This window comes from Periplaneta americana, chromosome 6, assembly GCF_040183065.1.
Source record: "Periplaneta americana isolate PAMFEO1 chromosome 6, P.americana_PAMFEO1_priV1, whole genome shotgun sequence".
NCBI classification, from domain to species: Eukaryota; Metazoa; Arthropoda; class Insecta; order Blattodea; family Blattidae; genus Periplaneta; species Periplaneta americana.
Genome location: NC_091122.1, coordinates 182082011 through 182103163, shown reverse-complemented (window position 1 = coordinate 182103163; position 21153 = coordinate 182082011). Strand labels below are relative to the sequence as shown.

At 34.3% G+C, this 21153-nt stretch overlaps 1 protein-coding gene across 2 annotated transcripts in view; it reads left to right on the top strand.

The window, feature by feature from the left end:
- Window positions 1-21153, top strand: part of LOC138702104 (uncharacterized) — a 414590-nt gene that overhangs the window by 296263 nt on the left and 97174 nt on the right. Inside the window, exon 1 of one of the 2 annotated variants that reach the window (XM_069829678.1) lies at window positions 14872-15304. The exons of the other annotated variant lie outside the window; for it this stretch is intronic. Coding sequence (XP_069685779.1) covers window positions 15279-15304 — 26 coding nt within the window. The 5' untranslated portion in view covers window positions 14872-15278. Of the gene's footprint in view, window positions 1-14871; window positions 15305-21153 lie in introns of those variants that run through there. 2 annotated transcript variants of the gene reach the window in all.

The following is a 21153-nucleotide window of genomic DNA, read 5'->3' as shown; positions in this document are numbered from 1 at the left end:
GGGACAGGCTATATTTATCTTTATAGAACGGGATTGTTGGTTCATAGATCCGTTTCTTTCCACTGTCCACCTCATGCGGTTGATCTGCATGTGTCTCAAATCTGATGGTGGGATCGAGAATGTATGCCGAGTTGTTCTTAATGGCTATGATATCAATTCGCCGAACACTTCCTTGTGTGGCTAGTCCCTGCACCTCTTGATGGACTGTAAACCCTACTTCCTTCAGCGCCTCGGCCAGCATAGAACGGACAGCATGGTGACGGATGTTGCGAAGGGCCTCACTATAGGGGCAGAAGCCAAGGATATGGGGAAGAGTTTCAATCTCGCTGAGACAGCGCCTACAGCGGGTACCATCCAGACTTCTACCCGGTACAGCTCGGACCGGAGCGACATAGCCTACCATTTTAAGGGCGTCTATCCATTCCGACAGGGTTAGACCTTTGTGATTTCTTATCCAGCTGTTTGCTGGGGGGAACTCTTTGTTAAGAATCACTCCTTTACCCTTTTGTTGCAATTTACACCAATTTTCAAATTCTTTGTCTCTTAAAGCGTCTCTAACTTTTCGAGAGTCCACAAAATTTTCACGATTATTTAAAAAAGAATTAGCAGGAGTTAATTTAAGGCTCTTTAAACATGTTTTACTCTCCTCGATAAGGTCCCTAGTGGAAGTAATGTAAGGATCATTAGTTTTGTGTAATACCCTTAAGCCGTTAATGTGTTGTAGCGTGGATTCCCAGCGTACCCTAAAAAGACCAAGACCTTTATATTTACGATGTGTATATATCATAGAATCGGGTGTGTCAGCTGGTAGTTGCAAAATTTCTTTAAGAGTGCTTTTAATAATTTTATCAGCGTTATCTAAAACGGTATTGGGTATTGTTTTCAAGGGCATTGTCTGAAATGTGTAGATTAATGATGGGCAAATTGAGGAATTTAATATACAAAACTTTTGATCAGGATGTAATAAAGGCGACGAAATTAGCAGATCTAATCTAGTTTTCAGGTCGTTTAAAACGGTTTGGGAATCGAATATACAAACGTCAGAAAAATTAACACCTAAGTAGCGTACATGCTCATTTGCAGTTAAGCATGTAAGAGTAGTGTCATCAGCAATGTTTAGTTGATTTGGATGCAATTTACCGCGAGAAATATTAATAGCTACAGATTTATTTACATTTATATCTAAACCAATAGCTTTGAAACGATCAATAGCCATCCTTGTGAGTTCTAAACCAGAGTTTTTGTTTTTAGCTATGATCACAGTATCATAACTAGTGTGACAAATGAAGTTTTGCACAATTTAAGGGTTAACTTACTGTTGTCTGTATCATATTGATTGTGTGTGTGTCTTATTAATGAAAACAAAATTAATTGTAAACAATATCTCTTGTAGCTTGTTGAAAGAACTGAATTGAAGCTAAATGCTAACGATCATGACAAATTGTAATATATTCGAGAAAAGGACTTTTTCTTCTGTCCATCTCATTTTTATGCATAGAGTCGTGTGGAGTTGCCCACATTATCCAATTTACATGTTCCGAGAGACACGGGCGATATACACGTCCCACGTGAACGGTACCTATAGGGCTTCCCTGTATCATTTCCAGCAGACAGTCGGCCATGTGCGGCCATCAGTGACTGAAAAGGAATTTCCGTTCGCTGAGGGCGCAATGGCTGGAAGTATGCGACGTGTTTACTTAATACCTGAACAAAACGATGAGTCAGATACACGTAAAATAAGAAACCAAAGCGCTGTAACTACTTCCTGACAATCGTCACCTTGCGGATTGGTTAGTTTAACACCGGATAAATCGATTAAATAGTAATTATTCCCCTTCAAATTCATAACATTTAAATTGATGTTAAAATTCATAAATTCGAATCTTCAAAATCTGCATTTGGGTAATATGAACGCAGAGGTCTATAATAAATTCTCTAGTAAGTAGTAAAAAATACTAGAGTTTCTTTTCCACAAAAGACTTTTCTACAATAGTACTTTGCCACATAATACTTACAAATTACCAATGAAAATTCATGATTGTGTTCCAGAAAAGTACTTGCAGCTATATTTTACTACTTAAGTAACTTATTATTCCTAGAACATGAATTTTACCAGCAATCGAAAAGTATTAGGAATAAATTTGAATAAGGAACAAAAAAAAAGTTTCCTTCCCAGGCAGGATTCGAACCACGAAAGTCTTAGTTACCAGTCTATCGTGCTCTGGAGTGGACAAGGCTCTGAAATCAGCTACAAGGGTCGGTCCGGTTTTTTTTTGCCACTACTGTACAGTACAACACTCTTTAATTCTCGTACAACAGAATATAAACAAGATAAATGATAGAAAAGTTTCAATTAAGGATGATGAAATAAACATGAATCATTTTAAAAGGTTCATTTATTGAAAGTACAGGGACATCATTTTATTTTTACTAACATTTCTAATATTAACCTGGCTATACCTTTGGCTTAAAGGTTGTGAACCGGAAACACAGTTTGCACTCCCTTCCACGACTGGAGTTCGATGATACTGGCGTAAGATACAAACAAATCACTTTACTAGATATAGGAGGGATGAAAAGTAGTTCATCCATTTACGTAAAGTAGGAAATATCGCGATTTTTAGTTTGATAATTTTCATTAGGTTCTTCTTTAATGAAAATACAGTACAGTATTAACAATGAGTGTTTGTACTCACGAACTGAGTTGTCCGTTCGGACGTATTCATTATGCAGTGTATATTAGGCTATGCTGTCTACAACACATTAGCGTACAATATAGAAATGAAGTTAAATTGAAAAATAATCATAATATGGATATTTAAACACATATTTGAAAATGATGGCCGTTCATTTCTATACAGGTTTCAGTTCTTTTTTGCATATTATCGCACTATATACCATTGTACCTAATTCCAATTACCAGTTTCGTCTTTCGTACTAGTAACTCATGTTGAAATAATTGTGTACCTACCTATAAAAGAGTACTTTACGTACTGTAAATTCAATCTTCACTTCTGTCCGATCCGAAAAGATAAAATTATTCAGACATGCTATCTACTGTCCGTCCAAGTGGTTACGCCGCAGGATCGTAGAAAGGGGGGGGGATCACGTGACAGTTAATTACTTAACGAGGTGCTTTTATTTAAGTTATTTTAAACAGTTTTATAATATTACGTAGACGTCCAATTCCTAACAGAAATTAATGTTTTCAGAAAAGAGCTAAGACAGCCCAGCCACAAAGGGACGGGCAGAAGTGGGTGGGGGAAACCGGGATGCGACATAGGCAAACGGACGACAGTACCTGTGCGAGAATATGATTCAATATTGAAAGCGAACATATTTCTGGAACGTACTATACTCACTAACTCAGTACTGTTTGTGTTTACTATGACCGTAAGGCGACTTTGACTGTATACGCTCGGATCTGTGTGGAGAACGGTTGGAAGTTCACTAGTAGAGGGGGTGGGAGTGAAGTACATTCAAAAACTCAGGTACAATAAAAACTGAAGTAAAAATAAAATGATGTCCCTGTAGAATGTTGGCAAACAAATGCTAGGGAGGTGATAGAAATTGTAGGATCAGCAGCCATGATTGGTTGAAACCAACAGTTTTGTTGGTCAAAAGTAGTATGACGTAGTAAAAGTGTAATAGTTGTCATAAGTATACCAGTACTTCTGAACTTTAATTTCGAGCACTGGGTATCATTGTTAAATAGCGGAAATATACTGCAAAATGTCCTATTGTGGAAATCTTTCCGGGAAAAGTTTTCTGTCTCATGTAACTAGTTATGCTTATTATCTTCATTTCACCTCATTTCGCGCGCGTGAAATATTGCCTTAGCTTTACAGAGTGACGTCACCGCACGACGCCATGGCGTTAAGCAGAATCACAGAGTCGTCAGTGTCGTTTAAGCAGATAGCGCCCTGGCTCAGGGCTTTGCAGATAGCCGAGGCGGCTTTGTCCGAGAACGAACCGGACATGCTAGACGTGTGCAGCATGGGATTTCATCAACGTCGCTTCCTACATCACATTTCTCAATTCACAAACATTATTTTGACGGATGCGCGCGCAATCACGTAGGCTAGACTCTAATCTGTGCCACATCATTATACAAAACCCAAACAATACGGTTCTCTAAGGCATGTGACAGAAGGACAAGTCCTCTTGCAGTACTTTGGCTTATCTTGCCATGCAAATGAAGTCATTACTTTAATACAATCTGCTAATGTATCGTCTCAGAATTATTACCAGCGAGGTTTTAAAAGGAACGTTGAATAAGGAATTGCACATTGAAATACAGGATGTAACAGGAACTCACCGACAAATTTCGAGGAATGATAGATCATACAGAGAGCATAATTTTTTGCTAAGGAACATATTGTTCGATGATACGTCTTTAAGGAGATGTCCATCCAAAAAGTCAGGTCATCAGTAAATTATTATGCACAAATGAAATATAATTTTCCAAACATGTTGTGACAATTCACAATAGTTATTCAAATTATATTCCTAGTACCTCATTATAATTTTGACACCGTAGCATTGACTATCCAACTCTATCGTGCATGGCAGGGTTGTGTTGGATTTTTGCATCACTGTTGGATAAGGTGGACTGAAGGCATACTGCAGAAGTTGTCTGAAGGGTGGACAAGTATCGAACACCGGTCGGTCAGCGAGTGGAGGCCGAGACGTGGCTGTGACAGACAATACTCAGCATAAACGGGCGTAATTTCTTTATGAACATCCTTTGCTGCTAGACCTTTTGCCTAGAAAAGATCGTACAACGAACCGTTTGTTCTACAGTCATACACTCGTGCAGAGGTACCGCCATTTTACAACTGCTGCTTCTTTGCTTCGCTTGTACGCTTATCGATAATATTTCCATGTAGCGGTGACAGCTTCAGACGCCTCAAAAATGTAAGTCGCTACTTCGATTTTTATCTTGCATTATATTACCTAGCCAAACCCATTTTTCACATGCTGTCTGCATTCATTCCATGGATAGAAGTGGGAAGCAAATCACTCAGACATCGTAGACATTATCATGAAATATACAGGGTGAATCGTAAGTAATGTCATTAATTTCAGGGGGTTATTCTATGAGATGTTTCAAACAAAAAAAGAGTGACATAATTTTGCTTGGTTTTGCTTCCTTTTCGAGATAAAATTGTTTTATATGAAACATTTTATAGCGTGTTTTAGGAAATCCGTTGATTTAATTCCCAATATGCTAAGTCAACTTAAGACAGTGTATTACGATAATAAATGACTGATATAATTTTAGTTTTTGCCTTTAAGTGTGCTGAAATTTGATCCGAACAAATGTAACTTTTCAATCTGCAAAAGAATTTTAAATGTTATATTTGTTTGCATCAAATTTCTGCACATTTAAAGGACAAAACTAAAATTCCTTCAATAATATATTGTCATAATACAGTACACTGCTCTCTTAAATTTGCTGAGGCTATTAGGAATTCAATCGCTGGCTTTCCCAAAACACACTATGAAATGTTTCATAGCCTATAAAACAATTTTTAACTCGAAAAGGAAGCAAAAACGAGCAAAACTGTATTTAACTTTTTTTTAATGTACCAGAGAGTACCCCCTGAAATTAATGGCAATATTTACGGTTCATTCTATATATCTGTACATCGTGATGAGAAAACTAAAGTTCAGACGGTGCCACACAATTTAAAATTGTAATTGTTCTGAGGAACGAAAATTTATGTTATTTTGTTCGGAGAAAACTTCTGCAAATTTAAGTGACGAAATTAAATTCGTTAAATTATTTAATATCAGAATTCACTACTGTCTTAAATTGGAAATTTGGGCAATAATAGGTTCGTTCCAACAAGCGGTTCATGGATCAGTTCATGTACGGTTCCTGTACCATCTTATGCGCATGCGCTTGTTGAGCAGCTGCTTCATTCAATAGACAAATTAGTCCACTCAAAAGCCATGCCAACTTGCTCGCTATAAGGTTCGTTCCAACAAGCGCTTCATGGATCAGTTCATGTACGGTTCCTGTATCATCTTATGCGCATGCGCTAGTTGAGCATCTGCTTCATTCATTAGACAAATTAGTCCACTCAAAAGCCATGCCAACTTGCGCGCTATAAGGTTCGTTCCAACAAGCGCTTCATGGATCAGTTCATGTACGGTTCCTGTATCATCTTATGCGCATGCGCTTGTTGAGCAGCTGTTATGGGATTGAAACTGGACAAGGATGCTGTTGGAACGCTTTCGCGGATCGTTATGTACTAAATCCAGAGATGCTATAACTGTGATCATCTTTGCTAAGAACGGGATGCTTATTATTATCGTTTCGCAGCTAATTCTAATTGCAGAAAATAGAATTTCGATCATTTTCTATTAAAAGATGACAAAAAAATATGAAAGGCAAGAATTCCGCTAATTCAACGTCGTGTACTGGGGGACTCTCATCTAAAAATAGTTCTTTTTTTAATTATTAGTATAGATGTACGTTATTTATTATACTTTTAATCAAAGCTGCATGTTGAAATTGTAATTAACTGTTTCAATACCCAAATAATTTCCATTCCCTTTCTTTTTGGCGAAAATTTAAATTAAATCTCTAGTTTTATTATTCGTCTGTACTGTCACTTTTCATCTTTAACCTCAATGATGTGAACAGTCGATCATGTCTTTCTTCAGTATCCAGGACGCGTTGGTGAGCTTATGCGCATGCGCGTCTCGCGTACTCTTCCGTACATGCCTCAATCCGCGGACTATTTCTGACCGTTCCGAACCCGTGTCAAAAGCTTATTGGAACGCCCGACTGCAGTACATGTTTCCGGTTCAGGACTGGTTCGGATTGTGTTGGAACGCTTTTTCTGTACTGCGCAAGCTCACGATGGTTACGGACGGTTCCTGACTGTTGTTGGAACGAACCTAATTTTCCTAACATAACCTACTAAACTTTTCATTTAAAACATTTTTGTTTCGCGAAATGGAAGCAAAAACGAGCAAAATAATGAATACAATACAATTATTGTATTAAACTTTTATGTTTGAGATATCTCAATGATTAACCTCCTGAAATTAGTAAAATGACTTACGGTCCACCCTGTATGTGCAACTACGCAAGTACAATGTATTTACATTGTAATGCACCATGAAGTGAACTTCATTGCACCATGCAATTAGCTGCACGTACATTTAAATTTCCATCTTTCGCGTACTTGCTTCTACAGTTTGACTAACTGAATTATTCTTGACCTCGAAGGTACTTGAGACTACACAGTTATCTACATGCACGACTGTGCAATGTGCATTAAACTTTACTATTTACAGCCTAAACTACCACTCCTAGTGATGACAATCAATGAAAGAGTGGAATGTCGTCAAGAGAAAAGAGGAATACTCTACGAAAAACCTCCTCCAAAATGCTGTTTTTCTTAACAAAAAAATCCATCTGCACTTATTGGATTTAAATCCGGTCAGGGTTGACACTCGTCCCGATTTTAGCGAAACAGTCCTGATTTTAATTTTGTTGTTCCGCGTCCCGCCATGATGTCGGTCGAGATACCAATTGTCCCGATTTTTTAGGCTTTTATAATTTAATTCACTACAGTATTTTTTTCCCGTCTTACCAGATGTAGACTAATTTATTTTAATATCTAGATATTCTTCTTTATAGGACAAAGTTGGCCTAGACTAGAAGGAAAACTGTCTCCAATGTTATGAAATCACAAGAATTTAATTTTACATTTTATTAACTTAATTTAATTGCATTGTATTTATTTATTTGTTCATTTATTTTTCTACTTATTTATTTGTTTATTTATTTATTTATTCTTCCACTTATTTCTTCATTCATCATTTCATTTAATGGCTTATTTATTTACTTATTTATTTATCTATTTACTTATTTATTTATCTATTTATTTATTTGTTTACTTATTTATTTATTCTTTCACTTATTTCTTCATACATTAATTCATTTAATGACTTATTTATTTATTTATCCTTCCACTTATTTCTTTTGTAATTAATTCATTTAATGGCTTCTTTATTTATTTTATTTATTTGTCTATTTATTTTATTTATTTATTTGTTTATTTATTCTTCCACTTATTTCTTCATTCATTAATTCATTTAATGGTTTATTTATTTATTTTTCTATTTATTTATTCATTTATTTATTCTTTCACTTATTTCTCCATTCATTAATTCATTTAATGGCTTATTTATTTATTTACTTATTTATCTATTTATTTTATCTATTTATTTCTTCTTCCACTTAATTCTTCATTCATTAATTCATTTAATGGCTAATTTACTTATTTACTTATTTATCTATTTATTTTATTTACTTATTTCTTCTCCCACTTAATTATTCATTCATTAATTCATTTAATGGCTTATTTATTTATTTACTTATTTAACTATTTATTTCTTCTTCCACTTAATTCTTCATTCATTAATTCATTTAATGGCTAATTTATTTATTTACTTATTTATCTATTTATTTTATCTATTTATTTCTTCTTCCACTTAATTCTTCATTCATTAATTCATTTAATGGCTTATTTATTTATTTACTTATTTATCTATTTATTTTATTTATTTATTTCTTATTCCACTTAATTATTCATTAATTAATTCATTTAATGGCTTATTTATTTATTTATTTATTTATTCTTCCACTTAATTCTTCATTCATTAATTCATTTAATGGCTAATTTATTTATTTATTTATTCATTTATTCTCCCACTTATTTCTTCATTAATGAATTCATTTAATGGCGTATTTATGTATGTATTTATTTATTTATTTATTTATTTATTTATTTATTTATTTATCTATCTATTTATTTATTCTTCCATTTAATTCTTCATTCATTAATTCATTTAATGGCTTATTTATTTATTTATTCTTCCACTTAATTCTTCATTCATTAATTCATTTAATGGCTTATTTATTTATTTATTTATTCATTCATTTATTCTTCCACTTATTTCTTCATTCATGAATTCATTTAATGGCTTATTTATTTATTTATTTATTCTTCCACTTATTTCTTTATTCATTAATTCATTTAATGGCTTATTTATTTATTTATTTATCTATTTATTTATTTTATTTATTTATTCTCCACTTATTTCTTCATTCATGAATTCATTTAATGGCTCATTTATTTATTTATTTATTTATTCATTCATTTATTTATTCTTCCACTTATTTCTTCATTTAATGGCTTATTTACTTATTTATTTACTTATTTATTTATTTATTTATTTATGTATTTGGGCATTGATATCTTCCTTTTGACTTCCTGGCAGCAGCTCATGTTACTGCTTATAGTACACCCCAAGTATTTGAAGCTGTCCACTTGCTCTACTGCCTCATTTAGAATTCGCAAGTTTATCTTCTGTATTTTTCTTCCTATGATCATGGTCTTCGTCTTGTTTGCATTTATCTTCATCCTATACTGCTCACAGCTGTCACTTAGCTTCAGTAGCAGATCCTTTAAAGGGTATGTTTTGTGTCAAAGAGTAGGCAGGTATTAAAAACGTTTAAACTCGGAACTTATGGGTAAATAAATCCCTAAATGTTGTCCCTACTTCTGAAAAATGAGAGTTGGCAACCCTGATCCGGGTACTGGAAGTAGAAAGCCGATGTTCCAATATTCTGGCTAAGGTGGCGTCGTTTTCATCAGATATATTTAAGAAGAGATTAGCGCTGTGTACTGATGTTAAGTTCCAAGGCATGCAGAGACACGAACTCTGTGGAGTAGGCTAACAAATTTAATCAGTGAAACAACCTCAAAGGGAGCGCACGAACATGCAACAGGAGTGGTTTATTGTTGCCACATAGTTCCGTAAGCATTGGAGACGTATAAAATAGTTTGGGAAATATTATATATCAGACTAAAACGTTCCCAGCATCGAACGTCTGCCCGGAAACTGCCAGACGCAAGTCTAGACTTCCTTGAGAAACAAACGACTGTTGACTGACACTGAGAACCAAGATGTGAAAGTGAGCAGCGGCGACGACAGCGCATATCGACACTCAACTGTCATCCACGTGACGCAAGCTCTGCTCACAGCCTCCTATACTGTATTTCCGTACTATGAACGGACAACAGACAAATAATAAAATTACTCGATTTGTTTTAAGCGTTCTGCAACAATGAAGAGCAACTATTCTAATTGCGTAACGTCCTTTAAAAGAAAAATTTGCGACACAAAAAATGTAAAATGAAATTTGAAGGACAAAACAAGATCTGTTGTAGCTTTCTGATTATTCGAATGCCTTCTCAATGAGATAATCTGCATTTTGAAGCAATTTGAATGCAGATGTAGAAACTGTAAAACAGTATAAACTAAAAAAAGATCTTTTTTTTTTTCCTCTGGTAAGCAAAATGTATTTTGATTATTGGAATTCAGTTCCTTTCTGATGTAAATTATATTATTCTTCCTAGTTTATCGCCAACTGCCATTCAAATTATTAATTGTATAAACATAGATTAGTTTAGTAAGCATCCAAATAAAACAACGAAATCCTGTTTTTTTTTGTATTGCAAACAAAATATACTTTCATTTATATTTTTTTACGTTTTCAGAAGTTGCCGAAACTGTTTCTAAAAAAAATCATCATTCCGTCATTATCCAGTATGCAGTGAGAAAGTTCATGCGCTATTACAATTTAATGTAACATAAATAATGTAATTTTCATTAAACGCATTTTATGAATTTTACTTAGATTCTGGTGTTTCCGTTCTATTAATGTCACTCGAAAATCTGACTCTCTTAGATAATAGTAATATGCGTTACAAGAGCGGCATGTTGAAGTTTTCATGTTCGAGGAAAAGTTTGAAAAAGCGAAACGTAGTTCTTTTTTTTTTCCCCAGTCTATAAACGCGAACTTAAAACAAACGGCTTCCTTAATGTTACATGCATCACGAAATGCAGTAACTTTTGTGCGAGATCGTGCTATTTGCTTGTTTTCCGCACAGAACCAATACGCGGTAAGTGTGAAATACCACATTCAGTATTCCCAACGTAACACACAACAATTTCCCTCTTCTTACCGCTTAAGCGCGACATTCATTTTACTGCTTTAGGCTTTTAACATATAATTTTTATTACTATAAATTGGAAACTTACCACTGCAATTTTACCTAAATTGCAATGTTAATTATTGTCTTTAAATATTTGCAAAAATTAAGTAAAGTCTACTACTCCACGAAACTTATTGCATTCCTGACACAAGTAACATTAAGGAAGCCGTGAAAAAATCAACAAGATTCCAGATGCCGATGTTATTACTGCAATATGTTATATAAATAATAGGCCTATTGTTAAAATATTAAAATGAAAAATAAATCATTACATAACCTTACCGTTTGTTTTAAGTTCGCATTTATAGACTAGGAGAAAAAAAGACAGACGTATATCACGGCCTGCTGGAGTATAGTAAACACAAAAAACATTTTATAGCGACAATGTTGAAGAAAGATATTTTGGTTTTCCGAAGTTGCCGTCATTAAACAGAAACCAACATGGAGATTTCATTGCAACTAATTGTAAATTCGTCTTTCAGGTATGTAATAAACGACCTTCGCACAAAATAATGTACGATACACGAGCAGTATGTTTTCTTTCAATTCTCGGAAATTAAAAAAGCTCAACTACGTTTCGCTTTTTCAATCTTTTCCTCGAACATGAAAATGTCAACATACCGCTCTTGTAACGTATATTACTATAGCGGAGTTGTAGAGTTTACTTAATTTTTGCAAATATTTAAAAACAATAATTAACAATGCAATTTAGGTGAAATTGCAGTGGTAAGTTTCCAATTTATAATTATTATTATATTGAACGTCTCTAAAAGTAATATGTTAAAAGTCTAAAGCAGTAAAATCAATATGTCACTTAAGCGGTAAGAAGAGGGGAATTGTTGTGTGTGTTCGGTTGGGAATACTGAATGTAGAATTTTAGACTTACCGCGGGTTGGTTTTGTGCGGAAACCAAGCAAATACGCACGATCTCGCACAAAATATTTTCAAACTACATAGTAGTATTCTGTAATTATGCATCTCTATGTGAGGCAGACACATCTGGATATTCAGTTAAAAATCGCATTACAACCTTACAAGATTGTGTGATTCGTATGTGTTAACAAATTCTTGCAGGAACATTTTCACCAAGATATCGCTATTCTAGAAAAAGATAGTGCTCACTATGATTGCTAATTATTGCTGGACAGTAATAAGGGATGTCCCAGAATTAAAATACAAAAGAAAGGTTAAAAAGCACGTCTGTAAGGTATGTGCTTAATATGACATAATATTTAAATTTCTGAAATTTTTGTTTTCATTTAATATCTTTTCAACTAGACTCAATACGAAAAAATCCAATTACATTTTCGGAATCAGCATATCAATTTTCATAAGAATCAGCTACCTTGACCTCGGAGGTATGGAAAAAAAAAAGCATTTACTTGTTATTTAGTGACGAATGAGAAAATAATCTAGGTATACTAATAATAAATCTGTAGCCGAAATTTTTCTGGTAATTTTCGATTTTCCAAAAATAATTGGTCCTAACATATATAATCAACCACCCTGAAACCGAAAATCGCTTTTTTTTTATTTTTGTTTGTATGTCTGGATGTTTGTTACGTTTTCACGCGATAATGGCTGAACCGATTTATATGAAAATTGGAATATAAATTAAGTTCGTTGTAATTTAGATTTTAAGCTATATGGCATACAAATACTTTATTTAAAAGGGGGTTATAAGGGGGCCTGAATTAAATAAATCGAAATATCTCACTTATTATTGATTTTTTGTGAAAAATGTTACATAACAGAAGTTTCTTTATAAATGACTTTCGATAAGTTTTATTCTATTTTATTCTATGCAAAATTTTCATAGGACTGATATTTAAGAATATACAAGATTTTAAAAATAACAATACAATACATTTTCACCGCCGCCTCAGATTATAGCGTTGTTGTTCCTGCAGTAATTCCCATGTGCAAAATATAAAATTTTTGAGTAGGAAGAAAAAACACATTTATTCATTCCATGGCAATGGTACTGTATATAGGAGATCGTGAATTCTTACATTTTCGAAAGAAAGAAATATAATTACATATCACTGTATATGCTGTATCACTATTTAAGTTATTTGATGGGTTTAGAACCATAGTGGGCCAAGCGCCATTTACTGAAGACGTAGAAAACAAGGTTTTAAAATTAAGTTATTACCATAATTCAATGGAAACATATAGCAAGTAATATAAAGTTTACACATTAAATCTAAATGATGTCAATCTTCATTAAACTATGGTTGCATGTAATAAGAATTAAGAAACTTGTTAAAGGAATTGTCATTGCACCAAATGAGTGGTCTCTGGACCAAAATTATCGCATTTTAATGATTTAAATACAATTTTAATTAAGTAACATATTAAACGACTTATCTTTCTACCAAACACGAATGTTCCCTGGACCAGATGTCCTATTTTAATTATGTAATTACTTTATATTTATTTCTAACAAGTGCAGCGGAGCGCACGGGTACGGCTAGTTTATAATATATTATAAAGTTCAAAATATCTTGAAAATAAGAACCAACTGGGCATTTTCGTTACCATTTTCGAATTTAGGAGGTTTTTCTTTCGATACATGCAATTTGTTAAAATTTGTTGACCAATGTAATAGAGTTTGTGCGAGATCGTGCGTATTTGCTTGGTTTCCGCACAAAACCAATCCGCGGAAAGTCTAAAATTCCACATTCAGTATTCCCAACCTAACACACATAATAATTTCCCTCTTCTTACCGCTTAAGTGACATATTCATTTTACTGCTTTAGGCTTTTAACATACTATTTTTAGAGACTTTCAATATAGTAATAATTATAAATTGGAAACTTACCACTGCAATTTCACCTAAATTGCACTGTTAATTATTGTTTTTAAATATTTGCAAAAATTAAGTAAACTCTACAACTCCACTAAAGTTACTGCATTCGTGATGCAAGTAACATTAAGGAAGCCGTGAAAAAATCAACAAGATTCCAGACTCATCATAGACTGGGGGAAAAAAAGACAGACGTATATCACGGCCTGCTGGAGTATAGTAAACACAGAAAATATTTTAAAGTAACAATGTTGAAGATAGATATTTTTGTTTTGCAAATTTGCCGTCATTGAACAGAAACCAAGATGGAGATTTCATTGCAACTAATTAGAAATTCCTCTTTAAGGTATGTAATAAACGATCTTCGCACAAAATAATGTACGATGCACGAGCTGTATGTTTTCTTTCAATTCTCGGAAATTAAAAAAGCTCAACTACGTTTCGCTTTTTAAAACTTTTCATCGAACATGAAAACTTCAACATACCGCTCTTGTAACGCATATTACTATTATACGCAAAGCCTTCTGTGTGTCTCTATTTCTATTGTTTCGTAAGCAAAGTCTTCGTAACACGATAATATTTCAAATCGATAGCGACTTCGACTCGACAGTTCTTTTGCAGCTTTAGGAGCTGAACTCCGGACACCCGTACTCGAAGCCAGTACCCCGTTCCCATGTGCTACAAGGCCGCCTTACTTCGATGCTTTCAAGTCACCGTTATTTAACCACTTCCCACATAGGTGCGATCAGAAACTGGCATCTCGCTTAGAAGAAACAGAACTTGTGATTTATTGTAATTTGCCGAGCGCGCAATGATCCACAGCACATTTGGCAACGCTGATGATGGAAGGTAACCTACCTGAGAAAATCACAAAGGATCATGAGAGCACAGAAAAAGCGAGACTGCTAAGAAAGAGAGAGAAGGCGAAGGACAGGTTTCCGAGCGAGCCAGCGAACGGGTAACGAGTCTGTCGCTAGTCGCTTCGTTCAGTCTGGTTTCTGTTGACCGACGAGAAGCTGGCTGCATGTACTTGGTGCGGCGGTTATAAATTAGTAACGAATCAGTGTGCAGTGAAAATCAATGTAACTGACCGATTAGAGATTCGTTTTGCATGGACTTGTTGCTATAGTTACTCGCGGGTGTATTCCAAGTGATATTGCGCCTGAAGAAAATCTCGTCAGTGTTTTTTTTTATTGTGTGAAATCATGTTGCAGCAAGCAACAAAAGAATGCATATCCTTCCCCAGCAACAGTGTGTAGTTTACATCAATTATATCAAAATATGTGACGGAAGTGTCTATTATAGTTTGCTGTGAGATTCATGGATGCCGTTTTCAGCTTTTAGCCGCATATGAAGGAAGTTTTACAGAAAATAAATAAAGATGCCATCCATATCTGCATCACTAAAGTAAGTACAGTAATACCAATATTTCAACAGATAAACTGTAGAAAATATTAATATATCAATTCGGAATTACATATTGTTGACATGTTCAGTAACTTAAATAGCTGTTTCATAAAGTTTCCAACGTTTCGGACTATGTAATGGTTGTATTTAAGTAAGTAATTCCATTTCAACATTGTAGGCCTTTGAAATATGAATATTTCAACATTTCGAAAATACAGTATTTTAATTTTTATCAAGTATTCATACAGTTTTCAGCGTTTTGGACTATGTAATGGTTGTATTTAAGTAAGTAATTCCATTTCAACATTGTAGGCCTTTGAAATATGAATATTTCAACATTTCGAAAATACAGTATTTTAATTTTTATCAAGTATTCATACAGTTTTCAACGTTTTGGACTATGTAATGGTTGTATTTAAGTAGGTAATTCCATTTCAATGTTGTAGGCCTATTGAAATATGAAAATTTCAACGTTTCGAAACTACAGTACATACTGTTTTAATTTTTATCAAGTATTCATAAAGTTTTCAACGTTTTGGACTATGTAATGGTTGTATTTAAGTAGGTAATTCCATTTCAATGTTGTAGGCCTATTGAAATATGAAAATTTCAACGTTTCGAAACTACAGTACATACTGTTTTAATTTTTATCAAGTATTCATAAAGTTTTCAACGTTTTGGACTATGCAATGGTTGTATTTAAGTAGGTAATTCCATTTCAATGTTGTAGGCCTATTGAAATATGAAAATTTCAACATTTCGAAACTACAGTATTTTAATTTTTATCAAGTATTCATAAAGTTTTCAACGTTTTGGACTATGTAATGGTTGTATTTAAGTAGGTAATTCCATTTCAATGTTGTAGGCCTATTGAAATATGAAAATTTCAACATTTCGAAACTACAGTATTTTAATTTTTATCAAGTATTCATAAAGTTTTCAACGTTTTGGACTATGTAATGGTTGTATTTAAGTAGGTAATTCCATTTCAATGTTGTAGGCCTATTGAAATATGAAAATTTCAACATTTCGAAACTACAGTATTTTAATTTTTATCAAGTATTCATAAAGTTTTCAACGTTTTGGACTATGTAATGGTTGTATTTAAGTAGGTAATTCCATTTCAATGTTGTAGGCCTATTGAAATATGAAAATTTCAACATTTCGAAACTACAGTACATACTGTTTTAATTTTTATCAAGTATTCATAAAGTTTTCAACGTTTTGGACTATGCAATGGTTGTATTTAAGTAGGTAATTCCATTTCAATGTTGTAGGCCTATTGAAATATGAAAATTTCAACATTTCGAAACTACAGTATTTTAATTTTTATCAAGTATTCATAAAGTTTTCAACGTTTTGGACTATGTAATGGTTGTATTTAAGTAGGTAATTCCATTTCAACATTGTAGGCCTTTGAAATATGAATATTTCAACATTTCGAAACTACAGTATTTTAATTTTTATCAAGTATTCATAAAGTTTTCAACGTTTTGGACTATGTAATGGTTGTATTTAAGTAGGTAATTCCATTTCAACATTGTAGGCCTTTGAAATATGAATATTTCAACATTTCGAAACTACAGTTTATCAAGTATTCATAAAGTTTTCAACGTTTTGGACTATGTAATGGTTGTATTTAAGTAGGTAATTCCATTTCAATGTTGTAGGCCTATTGAAATATGAAAATTTCAACGTTTCGAAACTACAGTACATACTGTTTTAATTTTTATCAAGTATTCATAAAGTTTTCAACGTTTTGGACTATGCAATGGTTGTATTTAAGTAGGTAATTCCATTTAAATGTTGTAGGCCCATTGAAATATGAAAATTTCAACGTTTCGAAACTACAGTACATACTGTTTTAATTTTTATCAAGTATTCATAAAGTTTTCAACGTTTTGGATTATGTAATGGTTGTATTTAAGTAGGTAATTCCATTTAAATGTTGTAGGCCCATTGAAATATGAAAATTTCAACGTTTCGAAACTACAGTACATACTCTTTTAATTTTTATCAAGTATTCATAAAGTTTTCAACGTTTTGGACTATGCAATGGTTGTATTTAAGTAGGTAATTCCATTTCAATGTTGTAGGCCTATTGAAATATGAAAATTTCAACATTTCGAAACTAAAGTATTTTAATTTTTATCAAGTATTCATAAAGTTTCGAACGTTTTGGACTATGTAGTGGTTGTATTTAAGTAGGTAATTTCATTTCAATGTTGTAGGCCTACTGAAATATGAAAATTTCAACGTTTCGAAACTACAGTATACTGTTTTAATTTCCATCAAGTAGTTTCAACCCATGTTCAACTGAAGCCGCTAGTGATCTTGAACTGGTTCCCAATTATTAAGCACTTACAACGTATGTAGAACGCGCCGGAGCTAAGAACAGACTTTATTTTCGTTTCAACCTCTTGTGAATAACAATCTGTGAAGGTTCCCACCTACTTGTTTCACCTTCAGTAGGAAATTCCATTTTAACTGCTTTAAATGTGAACTCTTAAGGCCCGTTACACACCTTGAAAAGATCTCGCTAGCGAGAAATGTGTTGCGAGAAAATTCAAATATTGATAACATGGATTCAAATGGACGTCCACAAGAGATTCTCGTTAGAGGCGAAAACCTCGAGCGAGTTTCTCGCTGAAATCGATAGCTCAGCGAAATTTCTTGACACATTTATCAAAGATGTTTGACACTTATACTCTTTATTACGATTGAATGTAGAAAAAGATGAAGTAATATCACAGGTGACGATGAATCGTATTGTTTTTATCGACAATGAGGAAAAATGGCTGATAATAATTGCAGTCAGAAACTTATCTAACTTGTACGATGTCATACGTAGGCCTATTTATATGATACATGGGAAAAAAAACTATAAAAAGACGAAACAAACAAAAAATTCGAACGATGAAAGAGTAATGGAACGGAGAAAAATTCTCTCGGGCGCCGGGATTTGAGCCCGGGTTTTCAGCTCTACGTGCTGATCCCGGCGCCCGAGAGAATTTTCTCCGTTCCATTACTCTTTCATCGTATGATGACGCAGAATATCTGCATGGAAATATCATATGTACTTCAGTACATTAAAATAATATATATGATATGCGTAAATCACTTCGTGATTTAAGACGGCGCTTATTCCGTCGGATCCCGGCCAACTAGTCACTCATAACGAGTGCACCTCAGCACATGTGTGGACTTCAGTCCTACGTTCATAGACATCTATGACGTAGTGCAGAGGGCGGCCACTAGAGGGAACCCAAGAGTTGGAACTTAAACTGAGACGATTCTGTCCGACGCCGGGGTGGGTATCCGGTGTGGCTTAGTGGATAAAGCATTAGCACGTAGAGCTGAAAACCCGGGTTCAAATCCCGACGCCCGAGAGAATTTTTCTCCGTTCCATTACTCTTTCATCGTATGACGACGCAGAATATCTGCATGGATATATCATATGTACTTCGGTACATTAAAATAATATATAAAAAATTCGAAGACAAATAAATAGGGCTATATTTTATTTTGATTAAATTTAATAGTATTAATTATAACATTTGAAATAATGTATCTTTATGTCTTAACAGTTTACATAATTTTAATCAGAACTTAGCAAAGAATCTTCTATCATATCATGAATGGCAAAAAACTGAGGTCTACTCAACCTGAACTTAGCAAAGAATCTTCTATCATATCATGAATGGCAAAAAACTGAGGTCTACTCAACCTGAAATAAAGCCTAAACGTATCATCATTCAAATCGAAATCAGTAACCGAAACTCGCCCTTATCCTCGTGAGATACAATGTGATTTTCAGATATTTCTGGCTTTAATTTTAGGCCTACTTTTTCTTTTCCTTAACAAAATATGTTCATGTAACTCCATTTCCTCGTCATCTGAAGATTCAGATTCAACATAGCGTTCGTACATAATTTGTAAAGTACGACAATATACTTACAGGTTATATATTTAAGTACGACAATATACGTAAATACATAATCTGTAATATTTCCCCCAACGAGTGATTACTATAATCAGAAAAATGCTTTCTGCATGAAGGCAGTGCATAGATGATCATAGCGAGGTGTGATCTGTGATAACGAGAACTCGCCAAGTGTGTGGAGGAAGGCTCTTCGCCTCTTTCTCGCTAGCCAGAACGGGCCTAAAGTTATGATTCAGTCACAGTCTACTATATACAGTCGCGAAGCTCAATATGTAGTAAAAATGCAAACATGGGTAGTTGCCCACCACTAGGATCGCTACTATCGCCTCATCATCGCAGATCTCTCTCCTAGCAGACGACAAAATACACCGTGTTCCGCTTATAAGTATAATAAAAGAAATAGTTATAATTTCATAACAATGCATGCAAATGGGTTAAGATTGGTACCATTGTAAAGAGGAAATTGGGAAGTTTTAATCCATTGTTGTTACTTATTTTTAGAAGACTCACGCATGCGCAGATCATTAAATAAGAGAATTCGTATCGTATCTTTAGTCAGTCAGCATGTGGACGCCACAGCAGAAAGCCTTTTGTGTGCTGTCATTAGCAGAACATAGATCCATAATTCGTGTACAGCGCTTGTTTCGCCGTCAGTACAATCTTAGACCGAGGGAAGCTGTACCGACGTACGTCTCAATAATGAAATGGGATAGGCAGCTCAGAGAAACAGGAAGTTTGTTGTCTAATGCAGGTAAACATTCCAAGCGTAAAGTGTCTGACGAAAATGTCGAACGCATTCGCGAGGCATTTCAGAGAAGCCCGCGGAAATCCATTCGACAGGCTAGTGTGCAGTTGAACATCCCACCAACAACAGTGCATACAGTGCTCCATAAAAGATTGCGTTTGCGAGCGTACAAGCTGCAACTTCATCAGATGATTACGCCGAATGATAAACTGGAACGAAAACGCTTTGCAGAAACAATGTTGGATAAAGTGGACGATGACGACACATTTCTAACTCGAGTCTGTTTCTCAGATGAGGCAACCTTCCACGTCAGTGGAAAAGTAAACCGACACAATTGTCGCATCTGGGGGTCGGAAAATCCAAGTGTCGTAATTGAACACCAACGGGATTCCCCTAAATGGAATGTTTGGTGTGGGATCATGCGTGACAGAATCATTGGTCCCTATTTCTTTGCTGAAAAGACAGTCACTGCAAACACGTACCTGGATATGTTGCAACTGTATGCTGTGCCACAACTCCCAGATGGAGCAATTTTCCAGCTCCACCACACTTTGCCAACATGGTTCGCACATTCTTAGACGAACAATTCCCTGCAAGATGGATCGGAAGAGGATCACCGTACATCACATGGCCTGCCAGATCACCAGATCTAACACCACCTGTTTTTTTCCTGTGGGGGTTTGTTAAGGACCAGGTCTACAGGACGCCAGTACGTGATTTGGCAGACTTACAAGAAAGAATTTATGCTGCTGTCAACAATGTTACACCACAGATGCTTCATAACACTTGGGTCGAGGTTGAATACCGGTTGGATATTTCCCGTGCCACCAATGGAAGCCATGTTGAGGTTTATGGAACATAAGGTAACAAAAATTCCCAGTTTTCATTCTTTGTAGCAGTTGGTTTCAACTATATACTTGTATTAATTCAGAAGTTATAGCTATTTCTTTTGTTATACTTATAAGCGGAACACGGTGTATGTTACACTTTCGTTGTCGTGTTCTTTTGGAAAAATTAACACCTTCCTTCCATTATTTAAATATTAAATGCATAAAGTTAATTTATTATTTTAATGAAGTATATTAAATTCCACCATAAACTCGAAGATGCCTGCAAGAAATAAGTTAATATAATTTTTGTTTGTGCAAAACGAACTGAAAT